The sequence below is a fragment of the Parasteatoda tepidariorum genome, chromosome X1 (assembly GCF_043381705.1).
Source record: "Parasteatoda tepidariorum isolate YZ-2023 chromosome X1, CAS_Ptep_4.0, whole genome shotgun sequence".
NCBI lineage: Eukaryota > Metazoa > Arthropoda > Arachnida > Araneae > Theridiidae > Parasteatoda > Parasteatoda tepidariorum.
In genome coordinates, this window is record NC_092214.1 from 79,194,896 (window position 1) to 79,218,472 (window position 23,577).

General features: G+C 28.7%; 2 protein-coding genes and 2 long non-coding RNA genes across 5 annotated transcripts in view; 3 read left to right on the forward strand and 1 right to left on the reverse strand.

Annotated features, from left to right (window-relative positions):
• The window catches only part of LOC122270993 (uncharacterized), a 6,470-nt gene extending 5,099 nt beyond the window's left edge, over nucleotides 1-1,371 (forward strand). Inside the window, exon 2 of the long non-coding RNA XR_006226093.2 lies at nucleotides 1,240-1,371. This is a non-coding gene — a long non-coding RNA (uncharacterized lncRNA). The remainder of the gene's footprint in view (nucleotides 1-1,239) is intronic.
• The window catches only part of LOC122270994 (uncharacterized), a 28,584-nt gene extending 24,107 nt beyond the window's left edge, over nucleotides 1-4,477 (forward strand). Inside the window, exon 5 of the long non-coding RNA XR_006226094.2 lies at nucleotides 4,363-4,477. This is a non-coding gene — a long non-coding RNA (uncharacterized lncRNA). The remainder of the gene's footprint in view (nucleotides 1-4,362) is intronic.
• Nucleotides 1-9,087, forward strand: part of LOC107452560 (protein-lysine N-trimethyltransferase SMYD5) — a 126,377-nt gene extending 117,290 nt beyond the window's left edge. The window contains exons 11-12 of the mRNA XM_043050579.2: nucleotides 7,388-7,458; nucleotides 8,905-9,087. Coding sequence (XP_042906513.1) covers nucleotides 7,388-7,458; nucleotides 8,905-8,995 — 162 coding nt within the window. The 3' untranslated portion in view covers nucleotides 8,996-9,087. The remainder of the gene's footprint in view (nucleotides 1-7,387; nucleotides 7,459-8,904) is intronic.
• A 6,910-nt stretch (nucleotides 9,088-15,997) lies between these two features.
• On the reverse strand, nucleotides 15,998-23,218 carry LOC107455545 (uncharacterized). 2 transcript variants are annotated; one of them, XM_071187729.1, is made up of 4 exons: nucleotides 23,082-23,218; nucleotides 19,680-19,748; nucleotides 16,780-17,481; nucleotides 15,998-16,743 (listed from the first exon to the last, which is right to left on the reverse strand). In XM_071187729.1, the coding sequence occupies exons 2-4, from the start codon at nucleotides 19,741-19,743 to the stop codon at nucleotides 16,202-16,204; spliced, it is 1,308 nt and encodes a 435-aa protein (XP_071043830.1). In that variant the 5' UTR covers nucleotides 19,744-19,748; nucleotides 23,082-23,218; the 3' UTR covers nucleotides 15,998-16,201. The 2 variants fall into 2 exon arrangements, with proteins under 2 accessions (XP_071043830.1, XP_042906514.1); XM_043050580.2 differs by having other exon boundaries at nucleotides 15,998-17,481.
• Nucleotides 23,219-23,577: the final 359 nt, after the last annotated feature.

The following is a 23,577-nucleotide window of genomic DNA, read 5'->3' on the forward strand; positions in this document are numbered from 1 at the left end:
TTTTTTTTTTGAAATTTTTTTATCCAGTCCTTTTTAAGTGGTTTAAACAAATAAAGTTTTTACTGCCCCCAAGCAACCTGATTGTAACACACTAGGGTCAAGGAACACAGAACCTATTTTTCCCACCCTTCCTATTTTTCCCACCATTACTAAGAATTCCGTTGTGGAAATGAATTTCTATATCACCAAACAGCTTTCTAATGTATTTTGGAGTAAAGTGTTACGTTTTAGCAGCGATTTTACAGAAATTAAAGAATTTTCAAAATAACCATTTTTTGTTTAAAAAAGCTTTAACAGAGGCAATTGTAAAATGTAATTCTTCACTTGAACTAAATAATATATAGTTTAATAAATTACTGAATTTGTTAAAATTACTCCTTTTGTATATTAAAGATACTGTTCGTGTTAAAAGGCATAGTATTTTTACTGTTTTAATAAATGAGAAATTAAAAATTACGTAACTGAAACAAATGGAATTGTGTTTCTGAACTACAAAGTTCTTGCAAAATATTCGGAACAGGAATGAAAATTGCAGCTAAGGAGCAAGAAAAAAAGGAGAGAGGAAAATAAAATTCTGATGATAAGTAAATAAACAGTAAGTATAGGGCAACTTTTAGGAGAACTTCACCTGACAACAGGCGCATGTCGTGGCCAGTACTGTGGTTATGAGAAAAAGTCATTTCAAATAGGGGTGTTTTGTGAATAGTTTTGTCTTGATTTTAGATCAGCGGGGGTAAACCAATTGACACCTTTATTTCTCCATTGTTCCACCATTAGAAATGTGCTCTTACTTGTTACCATAGCAGCCGACAACACCAGACTAAAAGCCTGGAGGAGTTCTCCTCTGAGCCACACAAAAAATAATTTTATGTTTTGTTTATAACTTACTGCTGGCTTCAATGTAAGATTGAGCTAGGATAAAAAAAAATTATGAAATACTATTCTAATTCAGATTTGTGCTGGATATGTATGTAATTTTGTCGTGTAATATGTGACTAAAATTTGTAAAATAGATTTTCTTATATCTAAATATTTGGATGTACTCAATCGATATATACTTAGTAGAAATTCCATGAAAATAATAAACAGTTTTAATATTTTTTTAAAATTTTTTATTTAACTGTATTTTATCTAGTCAGTATTGCTTCGTTTTAGAAATCTACTGTTGGTTGAAACATTCTAATATTATTGTCCAGCATATTTTTTTTTCATATGCTAAAATAGTTATTTGTTTTCCAGGTACATTGCAGTGAAGAGGTGATACTAACAGCAGGGTGGAAGAAGTTATGAATCAGATCTGTGGCGATGTGTTATAATTGTAAATCTGTATATTGTATGATAGTTGTAAAATAAATAAAACTTAATAAATCTAATTTGATTTAATGTTTTTTTCTGTATTTAAAATTATTAAGTTAACTGCTCTTCTGGATTAAAAATTGTAATTTTACAAACATACGACTTAGAAAAATTGTAATTTTTGTAAGTAAACAAATCAAATGGTAAATTTGGTTAATATATATATTTTTTTTACTTCGTGTGTGTGTTAAAGTAAATTTTAGTTAAATTTTTCAAGCTAAAAACTAAAAAATATGCATTTTGAAAAAAAAAAATAAATAATGAATCCAAAAGCATTCTAGAAGAGTAGATAATTTCAGGCAAGCAATTTGGAAACATGGATTTAAGGAGAGCAGTAGACTTCTTAATTATTAATTTGAACTAAAAAAAAAAAAATATTTTTTCCATAGGGTTTTGGAAAATCATGTAAGTATTGAGTAATTTTTTCTCCTACCAATTCTTTATATTACAAACTTTTAGGCATGAAAAATTTTAAAAATTCCTGAGAGACATGAAAGTAAATAAACTAGTATGTTGCTGTGAAGAGGTAGTAAGATTTGCATTCCATATTCATTGAGTTATAATTTGAATTGTAAAAATTTACAAAAAGTGTGAGATTAAAAACAAAAAGCTTTTTCTAGGATTTTTTAAAAAAAAAGCATTAATATCGGTTGTTTTGCGTTATTTTAGTTTTAGTTTGATAAGAATTAAAAGTTTAAATGCTATATTTTTTAGTGCAGCGTAAACATTAAAATANCTAGGATTCTTAAAAAAAAAAGCATTAATATCGGTTGTTTTGCGTTATTTTAGTTTTAGTTTGATAAGAATTAAAAGTTTTTTTTTAAATAAAAGATAAATGCTATATTTTTTAGTGTAATTAGTGCAGCGTAAACATTAAAATACGGAATGGTTTCTTCTTTTCTTAGTTAAAAAAAATTAAAATTACGTTAAAATTGAAATTAATTTAGTTAAATTTACGCGAAAAATTTATTAATTCACCTAACTCAAAATAAGCGTTAAAAATATTGATAATAACACGTAAATAGTACGGATAAAATCCGTTTGTATTTTGGTTAAAATAACGTTAAATGTGCGTTATTTTAATAAAAATAAGCGTTAAAAACACGTAAATATTCATGGTGAAAAAAACGAATTTATTGAACCAAAAATAAGCGTAAATAGTTGGTGAAAAAAGCGCAAAATATGCGTTAAAAAGGAAACCTGCTTGGTTAAAAACAAGTGAAAAATTGGTCACAAAATTCACCTTGGTCAAAATAAAGGCAAAAATCCGTAATTTTTACGTTAAAAACAACCCAAATATTAACGTTTTTTTAACTAATTCTGAACTACCACTTGAAACGGAAGTAAAACGCTTTGAAGAAACGTTTTTTTGCTCTAAACCTTGTGGCATTTTAACGTTATTTCCCCGCAATTAATACTTATCTCTGCTGCATGGGTAATTTTATCTTTAGAAAAGTAATTTGGTGATACTGTTTGTTATATTAAGCATTTTTAGAACATTTCATCACATAAATTTATTTTTATAGATATATTTGCAGAAAAGTTACGATATTTAACATTTAAAAAATCATTCATATATATTTATTTTTAAAAAATCGATTCCCATTAACCTTTCCCATTCACAAAAAAATTTTATGAGAAAATTTTATTTTTTTTTCATCTGGTTCTATTCAAATAAAAACTTTTTATGTATTAAAAAAATTAAATATTTTAAAAAACCATTTAGTTTAAACCAACCTACCTTGATGGCATAAAAATATATTCTTTAGTTAGTGGAATCCTTTGTGTAAATTCATTACAAATTTAGAAAATCATTCCTTTTTATTGCATATTTTAATAATTTCTTCTATGAAAATTTGTATAATATCATCTTTAGGTAATTAATACTTAACGGAGTATAATTTTGAAGGAACATATATTCTTTTAATTGATAGAAATTTAAACAAATCACATATTTTTAGATTTTTAAAAGTACTATCTTAAAATTGTTTTTTATACATTTTTAAAAACCTTTAGTTTGTTTATTTCATTGAGGTTAAAATTTCTTTTAATGAAATAATTTAATTTTATATAAGCTGGAAATATTTTCACATATTAATTTAAAGTAAAAAATTCATTCATAATTCTTAATCATGAAAATTTTTAAATTTTGTTTAAATATTAACAATAAATATCATATTAATAGCTACAAACTATTTTGGTGAGAATTTATTCTTTCTAATTTGAAATACATTTGTATGTTCAATTATTAAATGGATTCATCTGTAGTTACAAAATGCAATATATAAACATCGCTAAGTGATATGTATCGTTTCAGTTAGTTTTCTAACTTATGGAAGCATTTTAAAAGTTTATAGATTGTAAGAGATAAGTTTAAAGTAAAGAAGTTTGGTCACCACTTTTAACTTTTTTAAAGTCAATCATAGTTCTCTCTATTTTTAAACTAATGAATTGTTTCATAATACTATAAAGAGAAGTTTTAGTCAGGTAGTTTCGTTAATTCATAGGATATTATTCATAGTTGTTTTAATATTTGATGCTGCAATTTTTCCCATCCGAATAAATCCGCTATTTCAGACATTTGCAATAGATATTACAAAGTACTATGGAATTTTATAAAATTAATACTTAGTTTTATTGCAAACTGGAATATTCATTTTGTGCTATTATTACCTTTTGTTACAATCAGATAAAATTTATTTTTGTGACAATCAATGCATGATAGTACATAAATAAATAAAAAATCCAGGTGGTTTGAGCAACTTTATTAAATTCTATAACGTAGGATATTTAAAAACGAAAAACTATAAATTGTTAATAATTATTGGATAGAATTTTTTTGGGAATATTTCTCTGGGATCAATGAAAGTATTTTGAATAGTTAGAATTAATTGATAGTATAACTTAACCCAAAATTAAAATGAGTCAGAAATTAATTAGATATTTTGTTTCTGTACATATTATTTAATATAGCTATAGTAAAATAAATTGCTTAATTTTTTGCAGGAAAACTAGGTTCATTCGGGAATTGGATGATTATGAAGAAGATATTGTACAGCTTTTATGTATTTGTTTGTATTTTGATTTGTTTTACGGAAATAAAATAATACTCTTTCTTAAAGTCATGTTTTATTTTAAATTTTAAGCATTTTATTCTTGTTAAAATTCTTGCTTTATTTATTTAAAATTATAGAAATTGATGTGTTATTTTCATGTACCCAGTTTTTTTTTTTTTTTTTAAATATTTATGATACATCTTGTTTATCTGTTATTGAATATGAATAATATTGAATAGAAAAATAATGACTGGGTTGTGGGTTCGTTTTTACCAAGAAGAGCTAATTGTAGGTTTAATGTATATAAGCATTATTTTCAATTTTTTTCATAACTTAAACAACTTATACATTAAGTCGCAATATGTTTTATCTTAGAATAAAAAATTTTATTTAATTTTACTTCATAATGTGTAAAAAATGTGAACACTCAATTAAACACACAATGTTTTTATATGCTTCTACTTTTAAGTTATTGCATTTATAATTGATTAAAATGAAATGAAAGAAATCTATTTTATTACGTAAGAAGATTCATTGGATGATAATTGAATATGAATTAAACTTTTTACCCATCATTTTGCTTTTTATATCATCATAAATTTTTTTGCATGAAATGATAGTTATTGTTTTATTACAATATATGTAGATAAAATACAAGAAATTACTATTGCTAATATCAGCAGAGTAACACAAATGCTCATGACACATGTTCTCTAAATAAAAATTGTTATCAACAACATACAGTAAATTTGTTAAAGCATTTGAAATTAAAAGCTACAATGAGCTCTAATAAAGGCAAGTTAGTGAAAAAAAATTGCCGAGATAACTAAAATAAAGATGTGATACCGGCAAGGGCGGCATTAAAGTTTTCTAATGAACCAAGTGTAAGGTGAGTTAAGGGTAGTATATCGGCAAATAAGGCAAAGAAATTCGCTTAAGCTCCTGAAATAAATGTGCGATAGCGGCAAAGACGGCATAGACGTTTTCTAATCAACCTATAGTTAAGGTGGTTTAACGGCAAGCGAGGCAACAGTGTGTGCCAGTGAGCGTATTTAGCTTTGATAAAAAGGCAAAAAGACATCATGAAGGAGCACTAAAAGCCTTTATGGCAATTTTCTCTTTTTTCTGTAAAATGAAATTAGTTTTCCTGTATTTCACAGGCAAAAATGGCTAAGCAATCCAAGGCAGCAAAGTAGTTCCGGTCCTTCAACGACTGCCAGAAGTTTTGCTTGAAATGCCATCATTAGCCCTCATTTTGGGCCAGATTTCACTTTATCAACGGAACCAATACGGCAATGAAAAGCCTGCCGTATCGGAAATTTTTCACTTTTGGTGAGTCGACATTGTCCCTTTACTAGCCCAAAACTTGTGTGCTTGTTGGGTATGTTATATCGCTATGTCCCAAAATCTAACAGACGATTTATCATGATATAAAATTTCTTACATCTCCCAATTCTAGTTAATAGTTAAGTTAACGGTAAGTGAAATAATATTTTAACTAGTAAAGCTAACATTGTTTCAAAATAATAATGCTCTCCTGAAATAATTTGGACAGCGGCATCTTTTGATCTTTTCATCTGGACCACACAGGTTATGAGACCCCTCAAGTTGAAATGACATCTTAAATGCTCTCAATGCTTCTTCCCACTAATAATTTCTTTAATTTTCTTATCGATTTGAAGACTGTATTTAATACTACTGGGGTAAAAAAGAGAACAGAAGCATAATCTTTAATGTGTTCATTTAAATGAAACATCAATTCAGACACTTTATAGCCGATCAATTGTGAATAATCAACTCCATATGTCTTCATGGCTAACAGGTATACATTGCTTTTTTTTCTGGGAATCCTGGGAGGTTTACTTTCAAGAAGGTATTAACCACGTTTCCCATCAAATGATAGGTAGGTGTAAGGGGATGTAAACCTAAAAATTGAAACCGACTGAGGACTGAAAGCTCCTACTCAGTTATCAGTAGCTATATCTGGAATTATGTATTTATATCAAACTTTTTTATATTTCTTGAAGTTTAAATAAATATCCTTGTAGATAGTTATTGTAGATTATTTAATTATTTCTATATCTTCGAAAATATTCTAAATACAATTTACAGTGTTAAACTTCGTTATTAAGGTACCATTTCCGTTGGCGGACAACTCTCATAAACGGACAATTTTTTCGGTCCCAAGAATGTCCGTTTAGCGGAGGTTTTACTGTACATATATATATATAAAATTTATAAGTCATGAAATATGTTATAATCGAAATTTTTTCAATTATAATGAAACTATGTGTTGCAGAATAGTTTCAAACTGTTTAATTAAATTTTTCTTCTCCGACTAGAAAAATATAATTTTGTATAAATCTTTGCATATAATTAATAACAATTATATTGCATTTATATTATCAAAAAGTTTAACATTAATATTTTAATAATATTAAATAATGACCCATTCTTAAATTGCTATTAACAAATTAAGATATTAATATTGATGTGTAGTTATTACTTTTTTCAGTATACATTACTGCCTTCTTTAATTTCTCTTATAAATTTAAAAGTGACAATGTCATGAGTTAACACAGAACTTCAAAAATATGTTTTAAATATATTAAGGATTTTTACTTGTAAAGATAATTTAAAATTAAAATTTCTCTTATCAATTTAACTTTTAAAATCTTTTATGCTATTGCTATGCTATATATATAAACAATTTACTAACCACACCACTGATAAAAAAGTCAACTTGAAACTATGTAATTTGTCTTTTTAATCAGTGAATGTAAAGAATATCTTTTCTTTTATTATTGTAGTGATTTAAAACAAGTTTATTTTTATTTATTTACTTTTTATAAAAAGGAAGGAAATATCTTATTTCAAAACGAAATTTGAAAGAAAAAAATAGCCTCTGTTAATCCTTTTTTCTAAATATTGTATTTCTGCAAAAAATTTAATTATCTTATTTTTATTTTTTACAGGAAATTATAGTTTGTTATCTTGATGAATGCCACAGAAACCGAAGTAGACATAGTCGTATCAAGCTATTACGGTAAATTTTTGTAAATAAATATATAGAGAGAGTATCTGAAAAGTATGGATACCCTAATATCTTGTGCATAGGATTATTAAAAATCTACGAATACACGTGTGAAACATTTTCAAAAATTACATTAAATCTTTCCAAACTCGAACCCCCACCCTCACCCCTTGAAAGTAGGGCGGGTGTAACTTCAAAATCTGAAATAAGATCGAGTCTCTTTTTTATTGCAGATTTGTTATCTTCTAAATTGAAGTCTTTTTGATTCCAGTTACTTTTATTTATTTATTATTTTTTGTGATTTTTAATTATGAAATTTTTCTTTAGAACTAACATAAGTCAAAATAAAAAGCAGCAGAGTGGCAAATCCATTCAAGATTTTCAACTCCTTTCTATTTGCATTTTAATTGTGTCATGTTATACTTTTTAAAACACTTTTATGAGATAACTTTGAACCACTTTTAAGCAATATATTCATTTACATACACGAGAATATTTTTCTTTTACATTATGGGATGACAGTGTAATTTTACCTTTAATAAGACAAGGTAAGAAAAAGAAAATATCCATATTTATCTAAATATAAAAAAGGTATAAATGAGCTGTTTTTATTTGTTATTAATGAATTAATAATAAATTATAATGAAAGAATATTAATAATGAAATATTATTTATTAAAGTATTAATTTCACTATACATATTTTTAATTAATTACAGTTATTAATTCATTATAATCATACCTATTTAAAAATTATTCTAATCTTACTATAATACCCCAATAATAAAATTAAATTTGGGAATAAAAATATTTCTGGATTAAATATAACATAGCCCATATTATTCACTTATATAAACAGACTTTTAAAAAGATGCACATATGTATACAGTTTTGGAAATTAATATTATATTGATTTCACATAAAGATTAAAATGCAAAATTACATAATTCAGATTTGAAGAGGGTGAAATAATTAGGGAAAAAAAGAAGAAAGAAATTAAAAATTAGACTTAACTTGTTTTTATTGATTTTATGTTCTGTCTGCTATTTAACATCTTGAAATAAATTATCTGGATATTTAAGTCTTATAAATAAAAATGTTCCTAAGATCAAAATGACTTTTGTAACCATAAATTCTTTTGTTGATTTAATATTTCATTGATATAATAACAATTTTGTTGTTGTTTAAAAACAAACAAAAATTCAACTTGGTTGATGAATGGAAAGATCACAATTATTGATTTCATCCTCCAAGAAAAAGAATTGCCCATTAAGAAGGAAATTATAAAATTTAGAATGACTAATAATTTAAATCCCACCTTTGAATACACAAAATTAATGAATACATTTATCAAGCTATTAGGAAACACTTTGCATCAATTAAATTTCGTATGGCTTCTAACATTTTTTAAAGATATTTCCTTTAGTGCATGTGTTAATGCATTGTATTAATTATTTCAGAGAGAATTATCTATTTACTTGTGCTTGTTTGAAATGTGAAAGCCAAATCCCAGATGCTGATACTACAAGTGAAAGTGATGGAGATCAATAAATCTAACTTCTCATTATATTTCAAATTTTTATTCTAATGTTATTACAGTTTGTAGACTATCGTTTGAGAGCAATAAAAGTAATTTTGTTTTATTCTTTTGTCATATTTTAATTAAAAGCTCACTTATACAGTCTGTACAGGGTGCGTTCTGAAAGTAATGCGCATGATTTTATTGCGACGCGACTATCGATCGCAGCGCACTCAGATTGATCTAAAAATGTGGTGGGGGATTTGTCCTTCCAAACGCGCCTGGTTTCTGATCGCTCCAATCAGTAGGAGCGGTAGGACGTGTCTTTGTGCAAAGTCTTTTTTCGATCCAGTCACACCGTGATGGAGTGTTCGCTGGAACAGCGGTACGGGATACAGTTTTGCTTGCGGTTTGGAAAGAATGCTACAAAAACTCATCGCAAGGTTTAAAAAAACTTTTAAGGTGAAATGCATTTCGAGATCTCAGTGTGGAATGTGGCACAAGGCCTTCAAAGAGGGTCGGGAGAAGGTCACCGATGAGCCTCATTCTGAACGCACTACAACAGCTCGAACCGATGAAAACGTCCAGCGTGTGCATGAAGTTTTGAAGTCAGACCGTCGGTTAAGCATTCAGGCAATCGCTAACACCCTGTACTTGTCAAAATGTGCGGTACATAGGATTGTGACGAAGGATTTGCAAATACGAAAGGTCTGTGCGAAGCTTATGCCGAAGGTGTTGACGGAAGAGCAAAAACTACCTGATCCAAAGTAAGGCCCCCTTGGTGCCCCAGCCTCCCTATAGCCGTGTGACTTTTTTTTTTGTTCCCCCGACTGAAAAGAGAGCTAAAGGGAAAGCACTGGGAGTCGGTGGAGAACATCCAAGTTCATATTACAAGGTTCCTGAGAGGCATTCCTGTCGAGGAGTTCCAGAGTGCCTTCCAGGTGGGGCAGAATCGTCTCCGCAAGTGTATTGATGCACAAGGGAACTATTTTGAAGAATTTTAACCATTTGTACCCATAGGATGAATAAATCTATTTTTCCCTGAAAATGCGCATTACTTTCAGAACTTTCAGATTATGTAGGAACACCAGAAAGTTAATTTTTCTCTACTCATTTTTATATTCATCTGGAGGTGCCAAAGACATTATATGATTAAAGTGAATTTTTTTCTGAAATTTATTCTGAAATGACCAGTCAAATACCAGAAGAGATACTTGTCTGACATTGTATATTTTTTGAATTTCACTAGGGTAATTATAAAATAGTTTTTACTAAAAATATTTACAATCATGCAAGTGCATTATACATTCATGAAGGCCAAAAGTGATTTTCTAAATTCAAATATGGTTGAAATTTGAAATTATAATAATTATTATGATTAAATTTCGGTTGTTTTTCTAAATTAATATTTCAAGTTTCTACTGATCTGAATGACGATACCCTGAGGAAAATTAAGGAATTAGGGTGGGAGGTACTGCTTCACCCACCTCACTAGCTACATATTGCATCGTCAGATTTCCAATTACTCCTACGTCTACAAAAAATTTTAAAATTTAGATTACCTTAAGACATCTTACAACGCCCGGTGACTGAGAGCTAGCGCTTCGCACTCCCGTGCCACTGGTTCTGGGTTTGATCCCCAGGCCGGACAAGGTTGACTCAGCCTTTCATCCCTTCAGTGGGTCGATAAATGAGTACCAAACCTGCTTGGGAACTAAACACTGGGGGTTCCGCATTCGACTGACCAACCAACCGGAACATCTGCTCCTGCACCCCAGAGCCCAAGGTCAAGAAAACTGAGATGGGCACAGTAGGCCTTGGCCCTCTGTGAACTGTCGTGCCACTGAGTTTAGTTTTTTAAGACATCTTGCTTAAAAACCAGTTTTATTTTCATCAGTCAGTCTTAAAAATTTTTTAGGTAGTAAGAAACAACTTTTAATGTACATTTCTTTAAATATTTATCTTTTTCTTCATATACAGTCACGTTAATAACACTTTAAAAAAATCACATTTGCAATTACCGTATAATAAAATTATTTTGTTATAGCATTGTTTTTTTATTACCAAGGACAATTCTAGTTTTGAGATTTATTGTGCTTAGTATTTATTCTTTTTATTAATTTTTCATACTGACAATGTAACTTCTATTCTCTTCTTTTTTTAAAAAAATATTATTTATGCCGAAATATTATTTAGAGTAACTCAGAAAAAAATATACGCTCAAAATGCATCTCAACAAGATCTCACAACTACCCTACCTAACATATTTATTAAATAAGTCAAAAGTTAAGAATTTATTCTAATGAAAATAAGGTAAGTTTTATTTCTGTTTCTTTTTCAAAGTTCACAAAAAAAGACAATAACAAAATTTTTGAAACTTGAAGAGACTTTATCATTTTATAATAATCAATTATAATACTTATCAGTGCTTTTCGCAATCAAAGTTAGCTTCTCATTGATCAAGCCATTTTAATGTTATTCAAAGTGCTAACAATTAATTTAAATATTTTATTAGCTTTTAATGATAAATATTATTATTAGTTGTAACTGACAATGTGTAAATCAATGAATTCATTTTATATCTAAGGCATTCTGTGTTCTATTTCCAAAATAAATAATAAATATATGAATTACTCAAGAATATCTAATTTTCATGATACAGAGTTGGAAAAACAGAAAATCTAACTTCAAAAGATATTGTTTGCAAATGAACGCTGTGATAAATTATTAATACATTAGGGTTAGGCACTATTTGTTGTGCTTAGAAATATTTTAAGAAGCTGTTTGACTTTGTTTCACCACAGGCTATCTATACTAACCATTTGCTACCCCAGACAGTGGTTTTTTTCAACTTTTGTTCTTTTTTTTCTTCTTTTTTACTCTGGGAATTATATTTATGAAAGTTGCATTGTGAAGTATTGCACACCTTTTAAATCACAGAAGGAAAAAAGAAAAATCAAACATCCAAAGCAATTTTTTTCCATCATTGATTTGAAAAAGAGTAATACAACACTGAGAAAAATCAGTCTCAGATGAATCATTTTTTTACTAAGATCATATAATTTTTCATTTCAAAAATAGAATGGTTATGATACAGCTTGAACATAAATGAATAGTTATTTTTAATTAAAGAAAAATTTCAATATAATTCTTAGAAGAGAGATTAAGGAGTATTGTAAAAAAATCAGAAAGAAATACAAGATACTAAAAAATAGGTAAAAAAAGAGAAAAGAAAAACGGATACTGGAAAAATTTACATTCATTCATAGCCACTAAAGGGTGTAGTTACGAAGGTTTATGAATAAAATGTTAACTAAGCTCTGTTGATTCCACTTCATTGATAGAATTCATTGATATCCTATCCTTTGATATTGTTTATTTGCATATTTTTTTTATCTTTTAGTAGATATCTTTTAATGTTGTTAGTTTAGTAAATATTATATATAATGTTTAATATATAATATCTATAATGATATTTCTTATATTTTTGCTGCCACTTTTTTTAAAAAGAAGGATAAGTATCATTAAATTAAATTTAGGACAGATGAAATGTCTCGATACACTGAATGGAAGTTTCTTATATACACTCATGGATTTCCTCTTCATACTCACTAATGTTCATTATTACCAAAAGATTACTACGCAATCTCATATGGTTTGAAGCACGCTCCATTCACTACAATATTTTGTGCTATTTTAGCTCTAAAACTGTCGAATCTAAACAACAACAAAAATTTTAAAAAATCTTTTTTTTGCCAAAGAACAAAAAATAGCAATAGTAGTTGGATAATTTCCTACTTCCAGCTTGAATTCCTGATTTGTCATCTTTTGTATGCACAATGAAAATTATTTAGTTCTTGAGAAATATATATCAATTGTCCGAATACACAGGAATCATAATGAGAATTCAAATTCATGATCAACTACTATCGCGATTATAAATAGTTTTACTACTCAGTGTATACAAAAACATGATTGCATCTCTTGACATGATCTACAAATATTTTGTTGCGAGAACAATAATAGTACTATTTATGCTACAACAGTACTACTATTTTTGCACGTAGAGTGAAACATTAACTTCCATGTTATTCTAGAATTATTTCTATTTTGTTAAAAAACTGAATGCATATTCATTTGCATCGGTACTATCAAAAGAAAAAAGTTTAAAATTTTTTATAAGTATAATATAAACTTAGCAGATTTTATAATTTCTGAAATTAGTTTTTAAAACAAATCAGAACATTTACATCAAAAATTTATTATAAGCATAATATAAACTTAGCAGATTTTATAATCTCTAAAATTAGTTTTTAAAATAAATCAGAACATAGGTCACACATATATTTAATACATTTTGTTTTTTAATTACTTATTTACTTATTATTTTAAATTTATTTGGAAAAAATATCTAATTGTGAAAACAGTTAAATTCTTATTGTAAAAACAACAGTTAAATACATAGATTAAAATATTTTTTTTAGAAATATAGGTTTTAACAACAAATTACACTAATCGCCAAAACTGACAATAAAGTAAGCTATTAGTGGTGTTACAAATGGATAGATAAATATAGGACCTTTTTTGTCACAGTCAAAGCATAATATTTATAACGATTACGAAATAAATCAAAACAGAAAACTATGATAAATAAACTGTTTCTACTTAATTATTTATCCTCACTATTTATATTATTAGGTGTAAATGTAATATTTAAAAACAAATATATATATATTTTTTATAATTAATGAAATTTTATACCTTAGGACAAAGAAAAACCAACATAAGAATAAATTCAACAATTTTAGAATTTTTAATAAATATTTTGAAAACAAAACTCGTTAATTATTTGTTCCATCTTACTTTACCTGTTTTTGTAAAAATAAACATTTTTTACAACTAGGTATTACTGAATTTGAAACTGATTTAGTAAATAGATTTAAAAATAAATCATCTGCAATTCTTGAGTTCTTGTAGAAAGTATTTCAAGAGAATATTGCGCGAAAGAAAAAGCTTGACGAAGTCCACGTATGGAAGAATGTAACAAATTCCCCATAACAGGAAAGCATTTACTGTATCGTATTATTGTATTCCACCGAAATCATTATTTTTAAACAGGCTGTCAACAAGTAAATCAATATTGTAAAACCTCTACAAGAAGGGTACTGCTGTGTTCATGAAAGGGTAATAATATACAACATAATACAGCTCTTGACACTTATGACTAAACTAGTTAAACTCCCCCCCCCCCTTTTGTGCATCAAAGAAAGAGAAATATTTCTGCATTTTTAGTGAAAATATGAGCTAGCGCATTATGTGTTAGCGAACATATTACTATGATTATTACACATTCTATACAAAAACAACGGAAATTTGTTATGTAGAAAGATTTAAGTTTTTTTTCCATTGAAAATTTCATATAGCAATTAATTACCTCCAACAATTTCTAGAATCTATCTTAGTGACTGTTTTCTTATGCTCATCACCTAAAATGCCACCGGGTAAAATTTACACGACCTGATTATAACATATGGTACCGTTTGAAATAATTACGCTAATTGATGCTTTACTAATTTACATTATATATATATATATATATATATATATATATTACGTGTGCACAAGTCTTTATTTAGCCCATTGTGAAGGGCATTTTGGTTTTGCTTTCCATTGCGCTTTTTTGGTTGTTTTGTTTTTGTAAAGTTTGTCCCCGTTGTTCTTAATCGAGCCAACATATGAACTTTTATTTTGGAAATTTTTTTCTAGTTATTTAATCGTAAATGTATTCTTTGGATAGAATTTGAATCTTTGTAGCACAGAAATTGCAGCACAAAATAATGACCAATGTTAGAAAAAAGGCTGTTTTTATAATGCTAAATAATCTTATTTGCTCATTGAGATACTTGACTCAAGGCACAAAAAGTATAATGTAAACATAAATTTTGAGTATTTTTGATCCAAAATTTAAATTTGAAAGGAGTGAAACATGTTTAAATTTGAATCACACAATATTTCTTCGAAACCTTAAAAGGATTAAAAGAAACAAATAATTATCAAGAAAAAAATTATTCAACAATCAATCACAAGAATCATTCTCGGCAACAAAGGTAAATTTTCACTTTAAAGCCTTTTTTTTTTAAATATTGACTCCTATTTTGTAATATTTGATCTAAAACAATATTTCAAAAAAGACTCATTCTTTCATTAGTTCTTTTTAAGTTATTAGTTCCTTCACTAAAGAGAAGTAATGATGCAATGAGGGATTGAAAAAAAGAATGTAATGCGGAACAAAAAATTAAAAAAAGATAAATCAATAATAATTGTAAGTCATGAAAATATTTACTAATACAAGATTTCAAAACTATGGCAATGGAAATATTTTTTTAATGTTAAAGCTTAACCGAAATATTACAGTTTACGAGAATTTTCACTTCTGCGATATCATTGAAAAGAAGGGAAAAAATAAAATTCGTTTATTATTCGCCAAAAGTGCTTAACTTCCCTTCTTGGGAAACATGCAGTTTTGAGATAATCAGCAATTTGATAACACCTGTTGCTCTTAACTATGGGCGAGTTCAAATTAAAAAACGCCTCTCTGAAAATTCCCTGAAAAGTCTGAAGTTGCTCCTTCTCCCCAAACTAATGATTTTGAGAGTTAAAGGGAACGACTTTAGTTGCCTCTTCCTGTCTCTTAACTATGGGCGAGTTCAAGTTAAAAAACGCCTTTCTGAAAAGTCCCGTATTGAAAGCCACAAATACAACGATATTGTCGGAATCATAGGGTTAAGAAAAAAATATTGATGCAACGTGTTGAAGAAGAAGAAAAAAACTTTTTTTTGCTCAAAAAAGTCGCTTTTCATGAAAACTTAGATTTTGAAAAAAAGAGAAAAAGTTTTTCCCGGAAATGTGTTAAGAATCGATCGAATTTCAGAAGAAAAATTCAACTAAACGAAGGAAAAATGACGCTCATTAAATTTGTACAAAAGCACAGTTTTGTAGAATGCTTATGTTTATTAAATTTATGACACAATGACTGACAGCCATGAGTTTTATTTTTACACAGATGTTTATTTTCTAGACTGGAAATAAATCAAGAAATTTTAAATTATAAGTTGAATCTAATTTAAAATATGTTTATAATTGTAGATGTTTATTTGTCTGAGAAATATTTTTTAGTTAAAAGAAGAACAAAAAACATGCTGCTAATGCTTGGAAAGTCACTCAGTTTTGCAAACATATCACGCTTTACTGGGAGAGCCGGGGAAACCAGGTATTTGTGGCATTCCTGGAACTTGAGGCATTCCCGGTAATTCCGGCATTCCTGGAATTTGAGGCATTCCTGGTAATTCTGGCATTCCTGGAATTTGAGGCATTCCGGGTAATTCTGGCATTCCTGGAATTTGAGGCATTCCAGGTAATTCTGGCATTCCGGGAATTTGTGGCATACCTGGAATTTCTGGAAATCCTGGAATTTGTCGTTTTTCCATTTTTCTTGATTTTTTATGGAATATAAAGGGAGTTCCAGGAAATCCGGGGATTTGTGGCATTCCTGGAATTTGTGGCATCCCAGGTAGTTCTGGCATTCCTGGAATTTGTGGCATTCCAGGTAGTTCTGGCATTCCTGGGATTTGGGGCATTCCCGGTAGTTCTGGCATTCCAGGGATTTGAGGCATTCCTGGAATTTCTGGAAATCCTGGAATTTGTCGTTTTTGTGGTTTATCTCCTTCGGACTTGTTTTGTGATGGAGTTCCTGGCAAACCTGGTATTTGAGGCATTCCTGGTATTTGAGGCATTCCTGGTATTTGAGGCATTCCAGGGATTTGAGGCATTCCCGGGAGCTCTGGCATTCCTGGAATTTGAGGCATTCCTGGTAATTCTGGCATTCCAGGGATTTGAGGCATTCCTGGTAGCTCTGGCATTCCTGGGATTTGAGGCATTCCTGGAATTTCTGGAAAACCAGGAATTTGTCGTTTTTGTGGTTTATCTCCTTCGGACTTGTTTTGTGATGGAGTTCCTGGCAAACCTGGTATTTGAGGCATTCCTGGTATTTGAGGCATTCCTGGTATTTGAGGCATTCCCGGGAGTTCTGGCATTCCTGGAATTTGAGGCATTCCTGGTAATTCTGGCATTCCTGGTAATTCTGGCATTCCCGGAATTTGAGGCATTCCTGGTAGCTCTGGCATTCCTGGAATCTGCGGCATTCCTGGAATTTCTGGAAAACCAGGGATTTGTCGTTTTTGTGGTTTATCTCCTTCGGACTTGTTTTGTGATGGAGTTCCTGGCAAACCTGGTATTTGAGGCATTCCTGGTATTTGAGGCATTCCTGGTATTTGAGGCATTCCTGGTATTTGAGGCATTCCCGGAAATTCCGGCATACCTGGTATTTGAGGCATTCCTGGTAATTCTGGCATTCCCGGGATTTGAGGCATTCCTGGTATTTCTGGCATTCCCGGAATTTGTGGCATTCCAGGTATTTCTGGAAAGCCTGGTATACCTTGCCGCTTTTCTCGATTGTCATCTATATATGGAAAGCAAATTTATATAATTTTTGTCGAAACAATTTGTAAACATGTGCAATATGCATGCTTAAATTTTATTAAGGAAGAAAATGATAAGGAAAACTAGATCATAAGATCTAACTTAATTTCAGACATTTGTTTCTAATTCCTTCATTTTTCTAGGAAATAACTTTTCCCACCGAGAACGATATTTATTACATTTTAAAGCATTAAAAAATTGTTGAGAAAAAAAAAACATGATTAAAAGCATTCAAATGATATTTTGGGCACACTAGAAATAGATGACATTTTTTAAAGAATTAGTATTAATTCATAGATTCGCACTTTTTATATAAATTAAAAACTAATTTTAAGGAATAACTAAAATTGCCGGGTTTTTCCCCTGCAATTGTTTTTTATTTACATTGTTTTTAATTTAAATTGTTCTTTATTCTTAGTATTTTTCTTTATCTATCACATTTGATTTATTTCTCTTATTTAATTCCATCAGACGTAATGATAGTCGCACAAATCAATATTTCAGAATATTTTGCTGAGAGTATGAACTGATTGACATTAATGTTGAAGCTGCGTTAGATGGGAGAATTAAATTTTTAGTCACTTTAAACAGCATTCACTCTAAGAAGTATATTTCTTACTAACTTGGATGATAACTTCCATCCGATTGGGTTAGAATCTTTTTTCGTAAGGCTAACAGTGAGAATTTTTCTTCTTTGCCTTGTTGTTATCCTCTATGCAACGTAAACACAACTTAGTTTCATTCAGTAAAACCACTTTGAAGGTAAGTTGATCCCAATTTTTTCTCCAATAATTTTTTTTTTTTGGGTGGGGGGGATTGAAGCAGTATAAATGTAGAGATAATAAATAAAATGGAGATAAAAGGGGAGATTTAATAGCACTTTAGAAGTTTTCAGATTAAAAAAAAAACGTTAATGATTAATTGGCACAAAACAATAATAAATCGTGCTGTAGTTAATGAAAAATGAATAATAATCTCATTTTATTATTTATTTCCAGTCACTTTTTACACTAAATTTAGGTAAAAGTATAAGAATTTTTTGAGGGACCTTTTCTTTATTTCTTATTAGTAATAATGCAGACAGTAGAAGTTAACTGCAGAACTTAATTAAAATATATACCTAAACGAACAATTTAAGAACTTTAGAGTAATTTTTATATATATATTTAAGGTTCAAATTCATAAATATGTATGATATAGTAACAAAAAAAAATATCGATCCAGGGATGACGAAACCAAATTGCATTGTTGTGTCTGACAAAATATCCTATGAAATTTAATTGCTGAAATAGGACGAAAGAGTTACATCTTTTGCACCTTAGACAGTGTGTTTCGTAATGATCACCCTACATATGTATTTTTCGAATCCTTGCCAAAAATGCGTTAAGAAAGCGTGCTCGTGCGTCTTTTCAAATTAATGTTTGAACGATAAAAAAACAAAAACGCTATCAAAATCAAAGGAATTATTACGAAGAAGGGTTAAAAACTTCCTTAATTGCAGGAAGAAACAGATAGGAGTTGAAAGCCAGTTATTAGGAACACATTCTAGTTTCATTAAGAAATCATGCTAGTTTTCGCTCCGCTTTCTTCACTAGTGATTAGTCAGATTTTGCTAACATTTTTTTTTTTCATCTCTTGAATAATAGTACTTCATTTTTGACAAGGATTCCGATAACATATATTTTCAGGGTGGTGATCATGGAACATTGTGCATCAAAGTTCCATTTCGAAATCTTATTTTACGCATGCATTGCTCTCATGACGAGGGTGCTGAGAAAATAAGAAATGATAATCGTATGTAAAAGCCGTTTGTTGTTTTTTTGTTGGGATTAATCATCATAAAAGAAAGTAGTGAAAAAGTGTTTTAACAAAACGGTGCAAATGTGTGTGTGTTTTTTTTCCTTAATGCATATTTATGTGAAAAAAGACTATTCTCTCGAATTGAAGAAACTTTTGAACGAGAAAACCTCTAAAAATTGCAAAATTATTCATACTTAATTCTTGTATTCAAAATTAGTAGTTATTTTGTGCTTTTCTTGGAGCATTTGTAGTGTAAAAATAAAGAAATTGCGTAAATGCTGTGAATTTTGTAAGGCAAACTTTATATACTTTGCAAATAATACTGATTTTGTTTCACAAAAATGTAATTATTTTTCAATTAGGAGAAAAAAACCTTACCCTTTGATATCGCAGCCAGAACTGTGCTGATTCCCAACACTAATATAAATAAAGATTCCTTCATTTTTTCTGAAAAAAAAATTAGCATCTATCAACCCAATTCGCAAAAATATTTTTGCTAATTTATTTAAACACATACATATTAAAATGCTTTACTTACTAATTCGGAACTTTATTGTAAATGTTTGGAAGCGACTAAATTAAAATAAAACTTACCTTTTATTTTCATATAACACTTAGGGGGAACTATTATGTAAAAGAGAAATACTCACTTTTTGTTTATTTCGCTTAGAAATCTGAACTACAAGGGATGGAAATTTCATTAAACCTGGCACAAAATATATTTTTTAAAATAAATTATAGACTTGAACAAGTAGGTTTAAATAATTTCTCTAAAACTGAAAGCGTGGATTGTAATAATGTCTGTATACGCATCTCATTATGGCATAGTGTTTAAGGCAGTGAACTAGCATTGCGTAGCTATCTTATGTGGCTGCTATTAGATTCGTAGATGAGAATGAAAGGGAGGGCAATACTGAGCCATGAAGTTTGTCAAAATTCTCATTTTTGTATTTTTTCCCCCGACTTTTGTAAAACTTTCAGGGTACTGAGAGAGCATTTTTTGGCATCTCTCTCTCAATAGAAACGGTTTTGATTTTATGGCTTCCGGAGCCCCAGATTTCTCTCCTCATGGTGTCGCTTATTATGATAACTTTGCATCTCTCTAAAAATAAGTTAGACTTTTTCTGGTTATTACATAATTAGCACATTCTTTCCGTTCATAAACATAGTTCAAAAAAACTTTCTTGGCCATTTTATTAAAAAAATACCATTTTAAACTTATAAAAATATTTTACCAGTTGGCGAAAATGACACTATAAATACTTTATTTTAAAAAGTTCAGTTTTAACTTTAATTATTAAGAAAAACATCTATCGACACTTTTTTATCTACATAATCTTTGATAACTATAACTTGGGTTAAATTTAGAATCCTGATTTTAAAATATTCCGTTAATAGCAATTTGTTCATACTTAATCATTAAGAAACATCAACCTTAAGCGCTAATTACTGAAACAAAATAATAATTTAGGTTCATAATGATATTTGAAATTTTGCAATTGCTTATAGATATTTAAATTTAAGATATTATTATTTATAGATATTTAATTTTAAGAGAATATAATTTAAAAAAAACATAAATATTTAGAATAACTACATTAAAAAATATGTTATGAAATTAGGAAAATTTTAACAAAATACTATATATTTTATTTATACTTTTTATTTACGCTTTAATTTTCTTTGACTTCATCCATTTTTAATTTTTTCGCCTGCTTTTCTTTTTGAAGTAACGAGGCGGTTTCTATTTAGATGGTGAATTTTTATAAAAGTTCTTATTGATGGAATAAACGTATTGCTGTTTTATATTAACTGTGTCATTTCGTTTGCAATTCGTTGAATCCATTCTTTACATAGTTGCTCATTTACTTTAGGGAACACGTGGAAAATTATGTTTTTTCCTTTTGTGTTTCTATCAGAATTTTTGCAAGTTGCAATCGCGCAAACTGGCATTTCATTAATAGTTTTAAATTTTTGCAAATTCACTGCAATAAAGTGAGGAAAATCATTTTATAAAACAACAAATGTCTTGGAATATGTCACAAAAAGGAATGCTCCAATATTAGTTAGAGCAAGTTAGACCGAAGGCTTCGTTCTTGAAGTAAAAGTGCGAGCTTCGGTCCACAGTGACGTCACTGGAGAAAATCGGAGGTTTGGCGAGGCGAGAGTTTCGTCAAAGGAGTGAACCAGCCCTTTGGTACCACCCCCTGAAGAAGTCAGTTTCGGTAGCCGTATTTTTATTTCCATTGTTTTCTTTATTGCTTCAATTATTCTTTCTTATGAAAGCTGCTTTGCCCGTTTCTTTCAAAGGAAGTTCTGTTATTATAGATTTAAATATTTTGTATTCTTTTTCTTAATTAATTGTAGGTAATTTTCTAACTCAGAAAATTTTCATGACCAAACATAAAAAAGGAAAGAAAAAATTAATAAAACAAACCAAGAATTATAAATAAAAAATTAATTGCATGTAGAGCAGGTTTGAACATTGCATGTAAAAGGTCAAATAGAGTTTTTGCATTTCTAAACATCATAAAGCGTACAGCTCGTTTACTATTTGTCACATCGACCACACATTTTTCATGCTAAAATTATTATTTTTCCAGTTTTTATGGGATAGATATTGATTTAAAGATTTCTGGTTGATAATTTTCGAAGATATGTTATATCGCTATATCCGAAAGCCTAACAGACGATATATCATAATATAAAATTTATTACATCGTAGTTAAGAGTATCCGTAGTTAAGAGTACCTATCAGTTTAGAGTTAAGTTAACGGTAAGTGAAATAATGTTTCAACTAGTAAAGCTAACATTGTTATCTTTACAATGCTTATGACAAAATTTTTCGTTGTTAAACAATATTTGAAATTTTTTTTTGTATAATTGCATGGCAACTTTTATGCTTTTTCTGCAATAAACTATATCAGTTGTTTTTTTATATACTATTCTATGTCTTTGTAAGTGCACTTCGTGTTTCAATAAAATATTTGATGAATGTGTTTATATATATATGCCAAATTTATGCTGTGATATTTTTTCCTGTTTAATAAATTTGATTTAAAGTTTTTGACTACCATTAAAAGAAGTTTCAGTTACAAATGTTTCCTAACTGATAATCCGGAAATACTTCTTTTCAAAAAAATGCGAAATAAGGACCGCATGAAGTTCTTAGCGTATTTTAAACACAAGATAAAGTATGCAAAGGAAAATCTATCAATGTAAAGTATGTTTTCATAAAAACCTACCCTCAAAAAAATTACGTTTACTTAGCATTTATTTTAAATTAATCACGTGCCATATCTTTCCAGAATAATATTGGGACACAACGCTTGATTAAAGGGCATAAAAAATGGTAAACTGTAAATGATAATTTTAAAAGAATAAAAATCGCAGATAATTAGAAATTTTTTTAAAAAAAAGTACTTTATGTTAAATTAAATGATAAAGTTTGCTAAACGTTTAAGTTTATTATTGGGATATTACATTTGTTAAGTTATGTATTTTTTTTAAACTCTTATTATTGATACAAAAATATAATCTAAAATTTTTTTGCGTATTAATCTAGAAGTTTAACATGAACAGTTTTGTAAAATAAATTCTTTTTAACACATGTAAACTGAATTTAATCATGAAAGAACCTACGAGGAAAAAAAGAAAATGTTTATGGACGTACTAAATATTTAAGCAAATAGTTCTAAACAAATCAATTGTTCTTTTGAAAGCTTATAAAATAATTCTCACTCAAATGAGTTCTAAGCAATTGAATCAGAAAAGAGTTACCTGGTACAGGATATTCCGATCTGAGCAGATGTTATTCCAATCTGAGCTGATACCTTGAGATGATATTCCAATGCGAAAGGTCTCATATTTATACTAAATTGTAATTTGGTCTAAATCTAATTTCGGTAATAGGAAGCCGTTAAAGAATGGCGGCTACCAGCATAGATTTGAGAAACATATTTGAAGACTATCATCTGCTTTTCAGCTATTAACACATATTATGGAATTAATGTAATATTTATGATGATTAATATAATATCAGGGATGTGAACTGAAAAGAGTTCACTTACCTTTAAAACTTGAGAATTTTTTAAAATGAATTTTTAAAATCGGATATTTATAATATAGACAATCGGATATATAGTATAGTAAAAATTTGAAACAACTTATAAGCTTCTGCAGCTATGCAAAGTACCATCTCTTATAAAAATTTAAGGTTGATTTGAGGTATTTTTGAGGTATCGAGGTTTTTTTGCGGTATATTTAAGGTTGCTGA